General features: G+C 40.2%; 1 protein-coding gene across 3 annotated transcripts in view; it reads right to left on the minus strand.

Moving 5' to 3' along the window:
* The window catches only part of dmd (dystrophin), a 1,835,475-nt gene that overhangs the window by 1,606,585 nt on the left and 210,354 nt on the right, over window positions 1–18,536 (minus strand). Inside the window, exon 1 of one of the 3 annotated variants that reach the window (XM_048540567.2) lies at window positions 7,785–8,036. The exons of 1 other annotated variant lie outside the window; for it this stretch is intronic. In XM_048540567.2, coding sequence (XP_048396524.1) covers window positions 7,785–7,851 — 67 coding nt within the window. In that variant the 5' untranslated portion in view covers window positions 7,852–8,036. Of the gene's footprint in view, window positions 1–7,784; window positions 8,041–18,536 lie in introns of those variants that run through there. One more of the 3 variants, XM_059650348.1, reaches the window with a different exon arrangement.

The raw sequence follows: 18,536 nt of genomic DNA on the forward strand, positions 1-18,536 counted from the left end.
ATTCAAATCAATCAGTGTGACTATTATTCTGTCTTGGCCTTGGCACAAACTCAAGATGCCAACCCATAATAGGACAAAGCGTAAAACACCCCCAGTAAAACTCCTTTCCATCAATTATAAATCAGAGATAGAATGGATATTTTCAATACTTTGAAATTTTTCATGGCTTTTTTAACCTCTACAAAAGTCAACATGACATTCGCATAAAACTACTTTTTAATATAAATGTTTTATTTGATTTTCCACCTCCTCTCTACTTTTAATAATGTGAAACATAAACGACTGCAGATGGTTTTCTCCCTTTGCCTGCATATTCTTGCCATTTTTGAAGACCTTGTTTTTTACTGTCCACAAGCAACTGAAACCCTCTGCTCATCACCCCATCCTGTATTTGTGAAATAGGAGTGAAGCACAGAGAATGTCACAAAATAAACTAAATCAGTCTCAACCCAATACCGACAATGCGCACTTTCCAGTCAGCAAACTGTAAGAGCTAATGAGGTGATATGAGGACTTTCCAGTTCAAGGTAAAATTAAAACGATAGATTGTGCCAGATGAATCGTGAACACCATAAGGGCTGAGAACAATAGGAATCCTCCAGAAAGGCCTGGGAACCATAAATGGTTGGGAGCCAAAAACGACTAACTGGTTGGGATACAGAATATGGGAATGTGTTGAATAAAGGAATATATGCATTAAAACAAACAGTTTCAAGTCAGGAAAAGATTACGTGATCCCTGTCTGGGGGAATGAAGATATGTACCCATGCCTTTTTTCTTTGGAGTTTGGAAGGATGAGAGGGGATTTTATTGAACATAGAACAACACATTAAAATGTATAGAATTTTAACAGGACTGGACAGACTACATGCAGAGAGGATGTTTCCCCTGGGTGGGGAGTCTAGAACCAGGGCACAGCCTCAGGATACAGGGTAGAACATTTGGGACTGAGATGAGGAAAATGTTCTTCACCCAAAGTGCAGAGAACCTGCAGAATTCTCAACCTCAGAAGGTAATGGAGGCCACGTCACTGAATGTATTCAAGAAAGAGATGGATCATGTTTATATCTTAAAGGCATCAAGGACCAAGGCAGGAATATTAAGATACAGAATCAGCCATTATCATACTGAATGGTAGACCAGGTTTGAAGGGCCAAATGGCCTATTCTTGCTCCCAGTTTCTATGTTTCTATGGTGACATATCTTTATTGAATCATTACGTACTGACATGGTTGGAATTTGCAGACTTGAATAAAGATGTATAATTTGATTCATGTATCATATTCCTTCAAATTTTTATTTTAGCTAGTCTACAGTAGACATTTTCCTCATCTACAAATAAATGATCTAAAACCTGTAGTCAAGACACTTGGGGTCAAGGATTAGAAGTAACCACAACAGTAAAGTATCTGTTATGAGAAAAGTTTCAGTTTAGAAACCATACAAAAATTAAGCATAAAATATTGTGCAGGGAGATTGGAAAAGAATTGACTTATTAGAGATAGTCAGCATAGCTTTATGTACAGGAGTCCTGTCTCACAAATTTGATTGAGTTTCTTGAGGAAGTGATGAAGATGATTGATGAGATAAGAGCAGTAGATGTTGTCTGCATGGATTTTACGAAGGCATTTGACAAGGTCTTTCATGGTAGGCTGGTCCAGAATATTAACTCACATGAATCCATGGTGAGTTGGTAAAGTAGATACAAAATTAGTTTGGTTATAAAAGACAGAGGGCAATTGTGGAGGGGTGTTTTTCTGACTGAAAGTCTGTGACCTGTGGTTTTCTGCATGCATCAGTGATGTCTGTAAGATACATAAATGACTTTAATGGAAGTTTAGCTTTAGTAGTCTGATTAGTAAATTTGCAGATGGCACAAAATTGGAAAGAGTTGTGGATAGTGAGGAAGGTTATCAAAGGATACAGCCAGGTATAGATCAGTTGGAAAGTTTCACGGAGAATCACAGATTGGCTTTAATTGGAACAAGTGTGAGGTGATGCATTTTGGGAGGTCAAATGCAATACAATAAATGGCAGGACCCTGACGAGTATTGATATACAGAGGGATCTTGGGGTCCATGTCCATTTGCTCCCTGAAAGAGGTAACACAAAAAAAAGGTGGTAAAGAAGCATACTGCATACTTCCTCTCATCTGTCACAGCACTGAGTATAAAAGTCAGCAGGTCATGTTGCAGTTGTATAAGATTTTAGTTAGGCCATCTTTGGAGTATTGTATGCAGTTCTGGACACCATACTATTGGAAAGATGTGGATATTTTGGACAGGGTGCAAAAGAGGTTTACCAAGATGCTGCCTGGATTGGACTGCATTCGCTCTAAGCAAAAGTTGGACAAACTTGCAATGCTTTCTCTGCAGCATTGGAAGCTGATAGAAGTATGTAAAATTATGATAGACATGGATGAGGTGAATAGTTGGAGTCTGTTTGCTGAGGTGGAAATGTCAAATACTAAAGGGCATGGGTAAAGGTGAGAGGGGGTAAGTTTAAAAGAGATGTATGAGGCATGTATTTTACACACAGAGGGTGGTAGGTGCCTGAAATGTACTGTCAGGGAAGGTGGTAGAAACAAATATGTTAGCGAAGTTTAACAAGCATATAGACAAGGACATGAACAGGCAGGGAACAGACAGAAATGGGCCATGTGCAGCAGATGTGATTATTTGCTAGCTGGCATCCTGGTCAGCACAGACATGGTGGGCTGAAAAGCCTAAACCTGGCCTGTGCTGTTCTATGTTTTGTTCCCTGAAGTGAAAACTACGTATTATTTACTGACTTGACCCTCTGAACGGGAAATCTTGGACCGCAAAAGTATATCATAAAAATAAAGTTGCACATAACACATTTTGATAGCTATTTAAAACAGTAGCAAATAATGCAACATTGTGTGTACAGTATAATTCGGTGTCATTGGGTCAGTTTCTCATCAAGAGCGCAAGACAGGAAATTTATCCTCATTAATTTTTTTTTCCTGAACAAGAAAACTCTGGGTTTCTTGCCCAATTGGTACAAAACAGGGGTAGGGAGGGTTCATTTCAGAGGACCCATTGGACATCTGACGATGTGAGATCTGTGCTAGCCACCCAAAACTGCGACAAGCTGTCTATTTGTAAGTGAGAAGACTGAAGCCAGTGTTAGGCACATTTTAAAGAGGTGAGTCAGCTTCTTCTGGTATTCTGAAGTCGTCACAGGGGAAGAACCACCAAAAAGTAAGCTTAATTTCCCAAAACTGCAGCTTAATCAATAAATACTATTAGTATCCATTCCCGAGCTTGTTCTGGCACAAATTACATCAACAAACCCATACGGCTACATGATGATGGGGTGGGTAAATTTGTAGTTTTCATCTTATAAGTTTGATGGGCTATTTGGCACCAGCATGTCTCTCAGCTAAATAAAGGTCAAGACCATTATTTAACTGACAGTCCAGTGGAAATGGTTTTTAACCCACTATTTGGAGCAATATTGTTGGTTTGCAATAACTTCAATCTCACTTTTCAGGCAACTGTTTTGTTGCTTGGTTGAAGAAGGAAGTCAGCGATGATGTCTAGATCCAGGTAAGTCTGGGCTGTTGGTGGAATGGGACCAGGCAAAGGGGATATGGGGTTAAGCCTTCAAGGCCTGGCTGAATAAATAAAGTGAGGTAGGTGCGGGGGCAATGCCACTACGTACAAAACCCAGGATCACCCCCTCACCCCTTTTCCCAAGTTGCCTTTCTTGCCACCTTTTTCATGAAGTTTTTTACAAAACAAAGGCCTTCTGAATCTCATCTGCTCACCCAAATTAACCATATTGTGGTATGAGCTGTGTAACTTTGGTGACAAATATTGGAACAGTGTTTGTCAAAAGATAGGACACGTATTGCACAGATCTCCTAATTGAAATTATCTTTCAATAAATAGCTCTTCATTTAGATCACTGGTTATCATTGCTGTGCTTGGTATGTTGTATTAACAGCCGATAGATGTCCTTATTGGATTCTCAATTTTTCTCTGAAATGAACTTGTTTAGCCATTTTACTGTACATCTTATTGGTCATCAGAGGCTGAGGTGGGACTTGAACCTGGAACACTGGCCCAGAGGAGGAGAAACAGCCAGTGCAGAACCCAGCCCTCGAACCTCACCTCTACATCTTTTCCACCCAGTCATAATTATATTATTATTGTGTTAAAAGCATTGTCCTTGCCTGCACATCATCCTGTTCACCTACAATGAATGTGTCAACTAAAATGAACCCCAGGAGGCAAAAAGGGTGAGCGTAAAATTCTCATCCATTTGCTTAAACACTGCCATGGCTTCAACAATTCCCAATACCTAGTCTCCTCCAAGGCCCATTTGGCTATGAGATATCTGTGCTCATCTATTTAGTTTCACCATTCACGAGCACCAGAAAGGGGAGTTGATAGTTCTCCAAAAATTTTATATCTGTTTTCTGCATTAGCTGGAGATTCATTGATGGCACTTAGCCCAGTTTGTCCCTGCTGTGGCATTTTGGCTGCCAAATCGCCCCTGGAAAGTTGTCTTCACTTAGTTTCCAGTCTCCCCACATGGAACAGAGTCAACTCGCTCCCAGCAAAGTTCCAACAACAATGCAAAGCAGCTCTCAATTGGGCCTCTCAATTTCATGAAAATTGCCACCTTGCCTCCCTTGGAGCAGTCAAGCTGTCCACATCCTGCGCTCACAATGTCCCAACATTAGAACCATGTCATGGGGCAAATCTGCATGGTTCCCCATAATGTTACCACCACGCACTGGAGCCTTATCTGCCTAACAGAGCTTAGAAAATTCAGCCAGTTAACACAATGCCTTTAACACGACAGTAATATAATTATGACCAAGTGAAAACAAAAACGTACATGTGAGGTTCGAGGGTTGGGTGGTGCACTGGTTGTTTCTCTTCCTCTGGGCCAGTGGTCCAGGTTCAAGTCCCACCTCAGCATCTGATGACCACTGAGGTGTGCAGTAACATAGTTAAACAAGTTCATTTCAAAATAAGTTGTGAGTGCAATGCTCAAGTGTTCCAAACAAATGATGTGTGTATATTACTGCAGAGCCCACATGAGCTATTCATGAAACATTATAGTCCTGTAACAGCTGCCAAACTGTTTGTGAAGGTGACATCCATTTCTGCGTCAGATGCAAGTTACAGAAGCAGTTGTTTGGGAAACTTGGAGCAACAAGTTAATATCCAAAAGAAAACACTTTTTTTTAGGGTCAAAATGTATTTACAACCAACTTTATATTTATCAGAATGAGAACTTTTCTTTCTTGCTGACACTCAGCAGGACGATGGACAGAATTTTAACTGACTTGACCAGCAGCGAGTGGGTTGGTCAGAAATTAAATGGGGATTCCATTCTCAGGGTTGTCCCAGACTCTACAACTAATTCCACAGCAAGTTCCCTTCGCAGAATCCCCTCCCAGAGGTCACTCTGAAAACAGACTGTACCTTCGAGTATATGAAGGACTCAGGAGGAGCTATGGTCTTCCCAACAATGGGGAGGAAGCCCAGTTGTCACTCTGAGTGCATCTACCAGACGTCTTGGGGTTATGACATTATTCTGAGACCTCATATTGAGATCAAGGTTTCAGTTAGGAAGCTTATTGTTGGTTTGTGGGAAGGGGGCCCAATCAAGCTGGTTTCACAGGTAGTCATGTGGATGCAAGAGGATGGCGTGAGGACAGTTAACTTCTGAATCCATTACAGCCGAGTTGTAATGATTCCCAAAGCTCCAATATTATATTTCAAGCTGCAATTCAGCTCCTTGGATGAGGTTGGATTTCTTCAGGAGAGGAGTAGGTCATCATTCTATGAGCAAATTCTATTTACCTGGCTTTGTCCGTGTCACTTAATATCTTTGCTCAAAAAAATCTCAGATTTCAAATAGACAACTGATCCTGCATCCAATGCCATCTGTGGAAGAGAGTTCCCAACATTGGCCATTCTTTATGAGTCAAAGGGCTTCCTAACACCTCTCCTGAACAGTCTGTCCTGAATTCTCAGACTATGCCCCGGTTCTAGAATCCACAATCAGTGGGAATAATTTATTTTTACTGCACTGCCTTTTCTGATTAATGTCTTGAAAGTTTTGACCTGATCACTCTTTAACCTTTTGGAGAAATTTTAGAGAAAACAGGCCTAATTTGTATGATCTGCCCTCATAATTTAAGCACTGAAGTCCAGGTATTGTTCCTATAAACCTACACTGTGCTCCCTCTAAGGCCAATGTATTCTTCCGAAGGTGCAGTGCCCAGACCTGCTCTCAGTATTCCAAGTGGGGCCTAACCAGGGTTTTGTGCAGCATGAGCAGAGAATCCCTAACGTGTAGATAGGGGACTTTCGACCCATCAAGTCTACACTGACCTTCCGAAGAGCATCCCACCCTATCCCTATAACCACACATTTTCCATGGCTCATCCACCCAGCCTGCACATCCCTGGATACAATAGGCAATTTTAGCATGGCTAGTCCACCTAACCTGTACATCTTTGGAATGTTGGAGGAAGCTAGTGTACCCAACAGAAACCCATGCAGACACAAGGAGAACATGCGAAGTCCACACAGACAGTTACCCAAGGGTGGAATCAAACTTGGGTCCCTGGTGCTGTGCGGCAGCAGTGCTAACCACTGAGCCACTGTGGCACCTCAAAGTGGAGAACGTAGGCAACTTCTACATCAATGCACTCTAGCCCTTTAGATACAAAAATCAGCATTCCATTAGCTTCCATCTTCAGTTAAGGCCATCACGAGCAGGTTGGAGATGGGTTTGGGATGCGTAACTGAATTTTGAGACTCATAACCATCACACTGTTGCTCTCACTTTACCCAGCTGAAAGCCAGCAATCTTTTCCGGAGTTAAAATTCATCCATTATTTCATTACATAGAAATCTTTAAATGCTGGATTGGCCATGAACAAACTGCATGAAATTCAGTTTAAACTCTGTATGCCGACCCCAGCAGACAAGATATTGTACATTCATTTCTGTAAGCCAACTGTTTGGCTGCAAGTATATTTTCAACATCAAACTCTGAGGAGTGACAATGGCAAACATGATCAATAGCATAATAGCAGAAGGATATGGAAATTGGGCTGAAGTGGACAAATTCCACCTCAGGGCTAACACTGGGACAGTCATAATGGGACAAATGTCCACTTACCACACTGCTAAATTCAATGTTTCTATGATATTATTGAGCCACTTAGCAAGTAGTTGGCAAAGCAAGTGTCTAATGAGTTTTGCAGTCTCATGTCAACACAGCCCCTTTAAATCGGCATGGAATCAGACCTCCTCTGTGTCAACAAGTCGAAAAATCTTTGCAATGTTCGGCTACATGCTGACATTGCAACAGCTTTATCTGTAAAAGACGTGAGCTGATATGAAGCTTATTAAATCTCCTTTTATGACTCAGAAAATCCTAAACCAAATGCTTCCCAATTTTTTTTCAGTGAAATCCAGTACATTTTACAATCCCAATATTCTGACATTTAGTCTCGATCCACCAAAATTCAAAACCCTTGCATTGTTAACAATGCCAGCTTTGGAACAATCCTCTAAACATTTAGTTAGCACGACTGAAATTAATATTACATAATTATGTTGCACTCAGAAATGCATAAACCTCACCTTACTTATGATTCAGTCATTTCTCAACATCCAAAATTAACGTAAAACCATTGCTGTTTTCATTAACATGTAAATATAAAAAGTCAACTGAAGCAAGATAATTTATATTGAGGCAAATGTTTATGCAATGGTTCAACTTACAATCCTCTTCCAGTGCTTCACACCAAAACACGGCTGATGAGTGTAATTTGAGAGATTGAAATGCCATCAGGTTTTCAAACAATTCCAAGTTTCGGACTGCTTACTTCTATGAACACTTTTCACTCTTTACAATCCAAACATAAGGAGAACACTGCCCTTCCCTCAACTCATGTACATTAATCAAAAAAGTTAACTGTCCTTGAAAGAAAACCTCTGCAGGGAAGCAATGATCAGGCTAGAGTCACTGATGTCGGCACTGGTGAGGCCCCAAAATGTTTCAAATTCCAGACCCTGCGCAGAAGCAGCTCCCTGCCCAAAAGTACAGCTAACCACATTACAACTTCCTATGGACTGTACTTATAAGGATCTGCTCTTGTAGTGATCTAAATAATCGTCTCAAATAATGTAGGACAGCTGTTCTTGAGTTTCGGGAACCGTTAATGCACTCTCTCTTCCAGAGACACATTATAACAATCTTTCCTGTTACAAATGTTATCACACCAAGGCTGCTATTCACTCTTCATTTTCAAACTATACTTCTCAGAGAAAACAGAGTACACATTCTGCAGACTGAAGACATACTGGTTGTTCTACAACCAACATGTAATTTGCAATGTTAAATAAAACTGTTTACTATTGAGATAGATTATTTTTCTTTATTGAAAGGGAAACCAACGCAGGTATAACAACTGAAATAAACTAAATAAGGCGGAAAGCTATCAGCATTTTTTTTCTGTTTCATTTGCCTCAAGTTTGAGTTATTCAAAAACAGTTTATTCAGAATGGTACAGTAGTTTTTGTGCAAGTATCACTTTACCACATATCAACAGCTTCCCACAAGCAATGTTTCAAAAATAATGGGTTGGATTTTACCAAGAATGAGTCTTGAGAGACTGGCTCACAAGTGGGATTGCTGGTGAGATGGTGAGGCAAGGCTATTGGTTGAGTGCCCACTAATGCCTCTTTTCCATGCCATCTTGCCCACGGGTAGAATCCAATTCTCCCTGAATCCAACTGAATCATTAAAGTGAGCATAAAGGGTCCCTCCTCACCTCTGCTGGCATTCAACAAGCAGCTGGCAGGTCCACCTTCTGGGAGACTCAGGTGGCCATTCCAAGTGAGAGACTCCAGTTTGTAATTTGGGCAATCTTTATGTCCGTGGGTGTGCCCCATCACTCCTCCCCCGACATAGGATGCTGCTGCAGCTACAAAGCCAGCTACTCTCATCTACCATCCATTCACTCTGGCTGGGACCAAAAAATTGGGACTTGGGACCCTTAGTCTCTAGACATATGGTTTCGAAAGGACTCGTCCATCAATATGTTCTCCAACTCCAAGAGCAGCATTCCACAGGAAGCAATGTTCCCCATGGTACTGCAGAGGTATAGGGACCATAACTGACTGGTAGCTCTCAGGGGAGCCGGCCTTAACAGAGGTAGCTGACCTAATCACAGTCAAATGGCAAGATACGACCTCCATAGACTGACGAAACAGGTTCACCCCCCCCCCCCCCCCCCCCCACCACCACCACCACTAAATTACAACCTGAAATGCATGTAAAATGAACAAGCACAGCTATTTCAAGAATTCTGTATGCAGTTTGTACCAGTGATGGCTAGGTATCAAAGTTAGAAAACCTATGGCGAAGTGCACTTCAGCTGTCATGCTCTTGACCTGAATCCATGCAGATTACATACAAATTCAAACTTAAAAGCAAAATTTTACTTCAGTCCCTTCAGATGCAGCAACCAATATAGATCAATGCTCTTATGTGGTACCATACCATCCTTTTACTTAAAGAACTGTTCAGATGACATGTGATGTGACTTTCTATGAGGGACAAGATACTTCCTTGCAGTGGAAATAGAAAATTCAAGGCAAACAAAGGAAATTGCAAAGACGAATGAGTGCCCACACAAAATTAACCTGCAATGTATAAAAAAGTGTAGAGTTGAAACCGACAACCAAAGAACTGAAAAGTAATAACTCTGAGGTATCTTGCTTTCGTTGTTCATCCAGCTAATGGCAAGGCAAGTCACACCAGCTGGCCCCTGCAGCTCAGTTTTTTCAGAATGCAGTCTTCAAACAAATTACAAATAGATCATTATTATTAGAAACATTAAATGATACAAGGCAATGGTCAGTGAATTCCAACAATTTCATGAAATAAACTTCCAAGTAGGCCCTTATTAAGCAGTGGTTTCAAAAGTTCCAAAGATGGTTTACTCAATTTTCTCAGTGCTTAAGCTTATGGCAAAATCTGCTTTGAAGAAATACAGGCATTTTGCCAAACCTCTCAAAAGGCGAAATATTCAACATTCAAAAGGGCAGCTCAGTTTGCGTACAAAGGAAGCAGATGCAATGTGGAATGACACAATTCACATCCCAAGGCTTGAACCTCCAAGCTTCCCATCTGCAAGCGATCAACCTGGTAAACAGTACTCCATAAGAGAAGTTTAAAAGACTGGAACATAACGCAAATCCTTTGTTTGCTCATCCTACAGGCACAAATACCTTTACAATTCAACAGTGGGAACATTGTGTCTCCACCCTGTTCCATTGGGAAAGATAAACACTATATAAAGAAATAAAATGTTGCTGATGCTGGGTGTTATCATACATTTGAAGCCATTTACTCAATATTATGCCTCACACAAGTGAAGGGATATATATGTTGCCACAAATAGAAAAGAAGAAACAGAAACCATTAGTTTGAATCCTCGCTGTGTAAACATGTATACCAAATAGTTGAGAGTCAAATGAAACTGCAAATACTTTAATAGCTTAGGTATGTTGTACACTTCAACATGACGAACTATTCAAGGTATCATCTGGTCAGGGGCTTGAAGCTCCTCCGATCCAATTTTCACAAAGCTAACAGTAATCAATACCACATTTTAGATAGTATGCGGTCTAATTTTAAATAGCTGCCAAAAAACTATATGGGAATTGCAAAACAGTGACATGTGCACTTATCACTGGTTAGATGCATCAGCAGGAGACAAAAAGTTTGAATGACCAAGACCACTTAGTGTTAACTTGCACTGACTAAAGCAAAACTCCAGTTGTTAAAAGGCCAGTGTAATAGTAGAAGCAAATGTTGAGAATCATGATTGAAGACAATCTGGCCTGGAAATTTGCACTGGCACTTGTATTTTCTGGTAGCTTTTTTTTAGCATTGTGCTGAGGAAAGTCTGAGGATCAAAAGAATAGGGGAAAGAGTGGCCTGTATGGTTCTCAGACACTGGTGATCTTATCACTAGTGATCGCTTACAATTGGAGGACATCAGATTCTTCATCAAAAGCCAATCTGAGCCGGTAACCAGGAGGTCAGTATTAGGATGTCACGCCGCAGGAAGTTCAATGACCTTACAATGACTGGTAATGATTAATGAATTTATTAACAGATGTCGCATTTCACCAACTGTACCATTAGTCCCACACATTCTTCCAGTCAATTCACTAAACCCTCATAACTCACCTGTCAACAATCAAAACTCATGTTCAACATTCAGAGATTTGTCTGACCCTCACATACTTAGTACTCAGACAAGATTTGCCTCACACGTACACATCTGACAACTTGCACACAATACCAACTATTCAACCCTGACAATCACAGAAGTTACAGTCATCTTCCTTGCAAGCAGAGATAGCACCAAACCAGTAGCATTGTGTGGTTAGGGTTGGGGTTAGAGATAACTGAATGGGATGGACAAACCTGCAAGACCAAACATCTGTGGAGGACATGTTGCTAGCCTTTATTGAGGCAATTATTCCCAAATTTGTGATCAACAGCTGACTGAAACCTTAAACCATGATGTTATTCTCATATTTAATCCTCCTGAAATGACATTTACCCTTTACCCAACTCTCTTTTTCCTTCGAAGCTGCAGACAACGTGAGCATGAAAGCCTGGTTTTTCTCGCCATTTTGATCAGCAAGATTACCCTTGCACTAACGAAACCCACAGGGTGATTAGCTGATGTTGTTAAGCAATATGACATCATTTGATTTATACATTTACACTGGAACTCTGGCTGTCTGCTGTCTTTACCTTAGCATTGTGGCCAGGCGATGATGAATAACAGTGGGAGATAAGACATTAGTGAAATGAAAAAAATGAGTTGTGTTTACTGCTGACAAATTCATGAGAGAGTGATGCATCATGACTCATCTTCACTTTGTCCTGCTCTTCTCTTTCTTTGTTACTGGCGTCATGCTTAAACAAACTAAGCCTTATATTCGGGAAATGTTCAAACACGAACTCATGGCGAGCAATTGATTGTAGACTGTGGGATAATAAACAACCATTCAGCCTGTGTAGAAGCAAAACATCTAAATTACAGCTTAGCTGGTCATGGAGCAAATACTTCTCTTCACAATCTGTAGTACACTTCTTCCTGCAGCACCATTCAGTCTTGGTGTCAGTGTGTGTTTCACTTCATTCTTAGAGTCAGAGTTTAATAGCATGGAAAAGACCCAATCAGTCCATGCCGACCATGTTCCCAAACTAAGCGAGTCCCACCTGTCTGCACTTTGGCCATCCCCCTCCAAACCTTTCCCATTTATGTACTTATTCAAACGTTGTCTAACTGCTGTAACTCTACCTGTGTCCACCAGTTTCTTTGGCAGTTCAATCCACATACAAACTGATCAATGTTAAAAAGTTGCCCCCGTGATCTCTAGTTGAATAATACCCTTTTTATAAAAGAGCGAACTTATTCAGAATTATTTCATACTCTGTTGAAGTAAATCATGGACACACCAACATGTTTGGAAACCCATAAACTGCAAATCAACATCTCAAACGCTTACTAGTTTTGGTACCACACAGAGCAGCAGATACATGGGAATTCCACCATTTGCAAAGTCCCCTCCAAGCAACTCAACATCTTCACTTAGAAACATATTGTCATTCCTTCTGCATCATTCAAAACAAAATCCTGGAATTCACTTCCTAACAGCATTGTTGGCATCCCTACACCAAATATAGTGTTGCGGTTCAAGGTGGCATCCCGCTACTATTTGCAAAGACATAGGCAATAGGAATAGGCAATAAATGATGTCCCAACCCACGATGCCTACATTCCATGAGTGAATTTTAAAAAATTAATGTATTGGGTACAGACTCAACTTTTATGCATTTACTGTAGCTATTGCCCAAAACAAGACAATCTTTGTCTTCCAATTCAAAGACAGGCAAGTATTCATTCACAATTTTTTTTATATTTGACTATGGAATGCATGAAAGAATGAATCATTTTTCATTGAGAGATATATTTCACAATTTATCATCTTCTTAATTGTCCCCGACGTTTCAAATCTTTCCAGCACTTTTCTCCCTGCTTCTAATCATGCAGAAGGCACTGACCTCGCCTTGCAAAATGTCAAATGTACACTGTCCTTTACCTTGACTTGGCTGAGATATCAGGGTATTTAAACAGTCAATGGCTACCACGGCAGCATCTAAATTAGTGATTCTGTGAGAGAACCTGGTTTTCATTGCTTAGTTCTTACTGCAATCTGGGAGACTCTTTAAAACTGCACCCCATCCTGTTCCTTTTGCCAAAATGGATCACCTCACACTTCAGTGTATGAAATTAAATCTGCCATGTATCTGGCCATTAAATTAGTTTATCTATGATTGTGTTAGGAATAAACAAAGCAAGCTGGTTCCTTAAGTTTATCTCAATTCTTTCTCAAGAACAAGTCAAGATCACATTTTAAACAATCAGCTCCATATTCTATTGAAGAGCAGGTACTTCACAATATGCACAGTAAAGGAGTTCATCATAAACACATTCAACAGAAGACAGAAATTTCTTATGACCAGTCCACATTGTTTGGATGCATTATTCTAACAGCCAAACAGATTTGTCACAGTGGGAAGTCATATTTAAATAATCCTGTAGATGGGGCTTTGAGGCTAAAGTAAGATAAACTTGAGTGATACTAGATGTTCTATTGGATTCTTCCATAACTGCAATAGTGATCTTAAAATCCTTGTAGCTTTTTGGTCACATTTATGGGAGACAAAAGCTAAATTTCTACATGATACTTTTCTGAGAGAAATATTTCTGAAAATTCCCAAAGAGGCAGAAGATAGAGAATGAATACCATGGAAACTAAGCAATTACTTTGACGGTTTGAACGATCCTTACAGACTGTGTTTTTCTTTCCAGAGATCTGCTTAAATGAAAATAGGTCAAGTTCAAAGAAAAGCAGACTTTACAATTTTTATTGGTATTATTAAGGTTTTATAAAGCTTTGAAGAAGTTTAATATCTTTGCTATCACAAATCACTTTGGCAGAAAGAATAGAAAAGCAAAAGCAACATTTTGGGGATGCTGGGGATGTAAACTGCTGGCTCCTCAACACATCTGGCAGCATGTGCAGATTGAGAAAGACAGTTAATGTTTTGGGTTCAATACAAATCTTCTTCAGAGCTCAAGAAGAATAATTTCCCACTGCATGATAGTGCAGAGCTTGAATACAATTGAAAGAATACACAGTTTGTAAAAGTTTTGCATCTTGCACACATCAGGATATTCACAAGAATGCCAATAAAGGAGAAACAAACACTCTGTGGAAGGTGAGTGCTGATTGGTTGTCAAGTGCACTCTGATTGGTCGTGACATAAAGCTTTGTTAAGATTTTAAACCAGGCCAGTTGTCTCTAATTGAGACGGGGAGGGGGAGAGTATTTCCCTGAGAAATGAGTTGTGAATGGCAATTGGGGTCAACTTGCCTGGTTTAAAATCTTAACGAAGCCTGGCACCTAACTGTCAATTACTATTAACGGCTGCACCTTGCACAGCAAAACCTCTTCCAAACAGACTCTACTTGCCAATCAATCAATACTCTTCTCTCATGCAGAGAGAATAAATATCAGTGATATTTATTTATGCTTTATTCTTACTTACCTTTACTGGTATGCTTGTGAATATTTCTGATGAGTTTTCTTTTACACCCATACTTATGAAGAACTCTGAAGAAGAGTCACACTGAACTCAAAATACTAACTCCTTTCTTCTCTCCATGGATGTTGCTGACCTGATGAGTTTCTCCAGCTTTTTTACGTTAGAATAGAAAAGGACTGGTGATCCTGTTACATGGTTCACAGTTAGCACGCAGCAACAAGGAGTGATTATAGAGGTGAATTAAATGTTCTTGCTTATTGCAAGAGGAATGGACTACAAATAGAAAAGCTTCACTTCTGTTGTACAGGGCACTGGCGAGACCATGTCTACAGCTCTTTGTACTGTTTTACCTCCGTACTTTCACGTATAATTGTATTTGAAATAGTCTAGAGATTATTATTCAACTGTTCCTTGGGATAAAAGGATTTATCCAATGAGGAAAGGCTACACAGGTTGGTCATGTCTCAGTTTTAATTCAGAAGAATGAGCAATAAGCTTACTGAAGTGCAACAGATAAATACAGATGTTGTTGCTCTCAGAAAACCATCAATCTGTGAAATTCACTTTCCCCGTGAATGAGGTGGATTCTCGGTTGACAAGGAAGTCAAAGGGTATATGGTGTACACAGGTAAGTAAATTTGAGGGCACAATCACAACAGCAATGATCTCATCAAATGGCAGAGCAAGGCTGAGGAGCAGAATGGCTTGAATGCTCCTCCTCCTAGTTCATGTTTAATTTGTACATATGTAAAGGCAAAATGACAGGCACCTTCATGGTGAACAATAACAATTTCTTAAGAAGTGGTCTCAAGAATCTGAGAAATTTGTCCTGAATAAGTTTGAGTAAAATTTAAAATTGGGAGTCAGGCATGTGGCAATTCTAAATGTAACATTTTGGTCAGTAAGCGAAGTATGTGTGGAATAACTTTAATCACAAATTCAACAGACAGAACGTCATTCCCATTCTGATTAACAATACCACGACATCATAAAAAATAAGAGCCAGCACAGTGTGGAGTTGGAGGAACACAGCAGGCCAAGCAAGGTCAGAGGAGCAGGAAAGTTGACATTTCAGAATCCTGATGCAAAACGTCAACTTTCCTGCTCCACTGATGCTGCCTGGCCTGCCATGTTCCTCCAGCTCCATACCGTGTTACATCATAAAAAAATGAGAATTGATTTGAAGAGAGGGACACAACAATTGCAAAACCTGACTAGTCAGTTTAACTGGTTGGTCTTACAAATTAGATGAGACACAAGTAATTAAGGAGTAAGATAAGACACTTGAAAGTACAGTATGGTTTAAGGGTAAATGAAGCAAAATAAAATTAATTCTGGATCAGTAGCTACTCAACTTTCCAGCTTCAGTGGCCTCAAAAAAATATGAAACTAGTCCTTTTTATCAATGTTTCACATGGTAATTTCTCTCATGGATACGCGAATGCAACTGGTTTCATAATAGTTCTGATGGGTGAGAATGGATAAAATGCCCTTCAGTTCAGGAAATAAACATTTTTTACAAGGTACTTCAACTATCTGTTGTGGGTGGTGGATGAGGGATTCTATTAGCCAAGTATTTAAACAGCGACCCTATCGGAGCGTGTGGAGGCGAGTGTACCCATGGAACAGTAGGTGGGTGAAAATTCATTGTCAGATAAAGTATATTCCGTGAATAGTGAGAGTCAAGAAAAGGGTGACAGATTTACCACGCTGGCTTGAAAGAGATGTTGGGGTGACGGGAGATTTCTAAAATTAAATGAGCAGATACAAGGGCAGCACAGTGTCTCAGTGGTTAGACTACTGCCTCACAGCATGAGAGATCTGGGTTTGATTCTACCCTCAGGCAACTGTCCATAGGGAGTTTGCATGTTTTCCCCAGTTCTTCCGGATGCTCCAGTTTCCTCCCACAGTCCAACGGTGTGCAGGTTAGGTGGATTGGCCATGCTAAATTGCCGATACTGTCCAGGGATGTGCAGGCTATGTAGGTTAGGCATGGAAAATCTAGGGTTACAGGGTTGGCTAGGTGGGGTTGGGTCTTAAGGGAAAATTCTTCAGACTCAATGGGTTGATTGGCCTGTTTTCACACTCATATGAAGTTATCAACTGTCAAGTATTTTATGTAAGCTCAAAGAAATTGGATGTGGTCTAGCGGCAAGGCACGTTACAATACAGTGTTTAATACAAAATATGGACAACTTTAAATTTTTTGAATTTTCTTGTTATTTGTATTAGCTCAGTTTATTTTCTGGAAGAAGAGAATGTGTTAATTGTGCATTCATTGCTAAATCACACTCTGTGATTGACATTAACTATGATTTATTTGCCCTCCAAGTAGGAGCAGTCTGAAATTATAGTTGTCATGCGAGCAGGTGCATGTTTACAGTGTAGATCTGTGTGTTAAAGTTTGTGTACAGATTGGATCAAGTTCCATCCTTCACCATCTGGCTGTTTTGGAACCAAACACTGATTACCTGTAAACCTTTCACTAGCATTTCACCTATTAATAGGTTTCAGGAAATGTTGTATTCAGATAGCAATAAATATTAAGCTCTGCAAAGTAATTTTAGTGCCACAACATAACATGTGTCAGGCCACAAGAACTGAGGGTAATCGTGTTTCCAATAGGGGCAGGGCAGAAGGTGGAAATATAAACAACTCTCAGTAGGTGGACCCATCATTTATATATTTGAATGAGGCTCCATGCCTCAAATTGTACTTTAAATCTGGTTTTAAAACAGACAAACGCAGTATCAGAAACCCGAGCAGCTGAAGAGAGACCGGGGCTGCTGGATGAACAAGGAAAATGCCTTTCCAATTTGGCCTGTGAGACACAGTCTGACAGTTTCCCTTCCTCTTGTCATCTTTCCCAGCAAATGGGCCAATCACCTGGCAGCAGTGATCTGAAGTCCTCCAGGGCCAAGTCCTCCTGGTACCCAATGATCATCGTGAACTCCATTATCACCAAATTTCCCTGCTCCCCCGCCATTCGTGCCACAGCTATAATTACCATCAATGTCTCCCTACTTCCTCTGCTCCCTAACTGTGGCTTGTTGCGACAAGTAGCCAGCCACCTTCTCATTGCTGCAGGTTGCAATCAGCAATTAATTTCAAAAATTGTGATCACATCCTCCAATCCAATTCAGCAGACCATTCTCCTCCCATTTCTCAACTGTAAAACTGCCTCCTCCCTGTCATTTGCTACTCACGTCAATATAATTATTGGAATGTTTGCTTCACAATGCATGGCTTAAATCAAATTACTTCCAAAAATCTGTGATGAACCTGTTAATTTGCACAAGTTACGTCCGGTTCAATGCTGCAGTGCTTCAGTCTCCTGCCAGGCTCTGTGTTCAACCAGTTCTTCATCTTTGACTTCAGCCCAACAGTATTGAAAATCAATTCTCAGCAACAACAAAAATCTTGCTTACTGTAATAAAAGGTGTAATATTTGGATGTGAGTTTGAATTGTAAAATAGTAGCATTTGGGATTGACTACTTTTATGATGGGTTTAAAACAAAACTAGGTCAGACAATCCTTCCAGAACAGTGACCTAATCAAGTTTGTGTCTAATATGTCTAAAGTGAAGACATCCTGAACTGTTAATGGGGGATTGTTTTGTAGTGGTTGTTTACAAGAAGGATTGTAAACATGGGAGGCCATTGTTTATTTTTTCCATCGGTTCAGGATCATCAAGAATTGATTTTGGCTGAGGAAACTGAGATTGAAAGTTTTAGGTAGTTTTTACGAGGAAACTGGAATACGATCACAAGTAAAAATAGTTTCTGTTCCAATAAGAAGGGTGGAACATATCACGGAAAGCACAGCTACC

Source organism: Stegostoma tigrinum, chromosome 12 (assembly GCF_030684315.1).
Source record: "Stegostoma tigrinum isolate sSteTig4 chromosome 12, sSteTig4.hap1, whole genome shotgun sequence".
Lineage (NCBI taxonomy): Eukaryota > Metazoa > Chordata > Chondrichthyes > Orectolobiformes > Stegostomatidae > Stegostoma > Stegostoma tigrinum.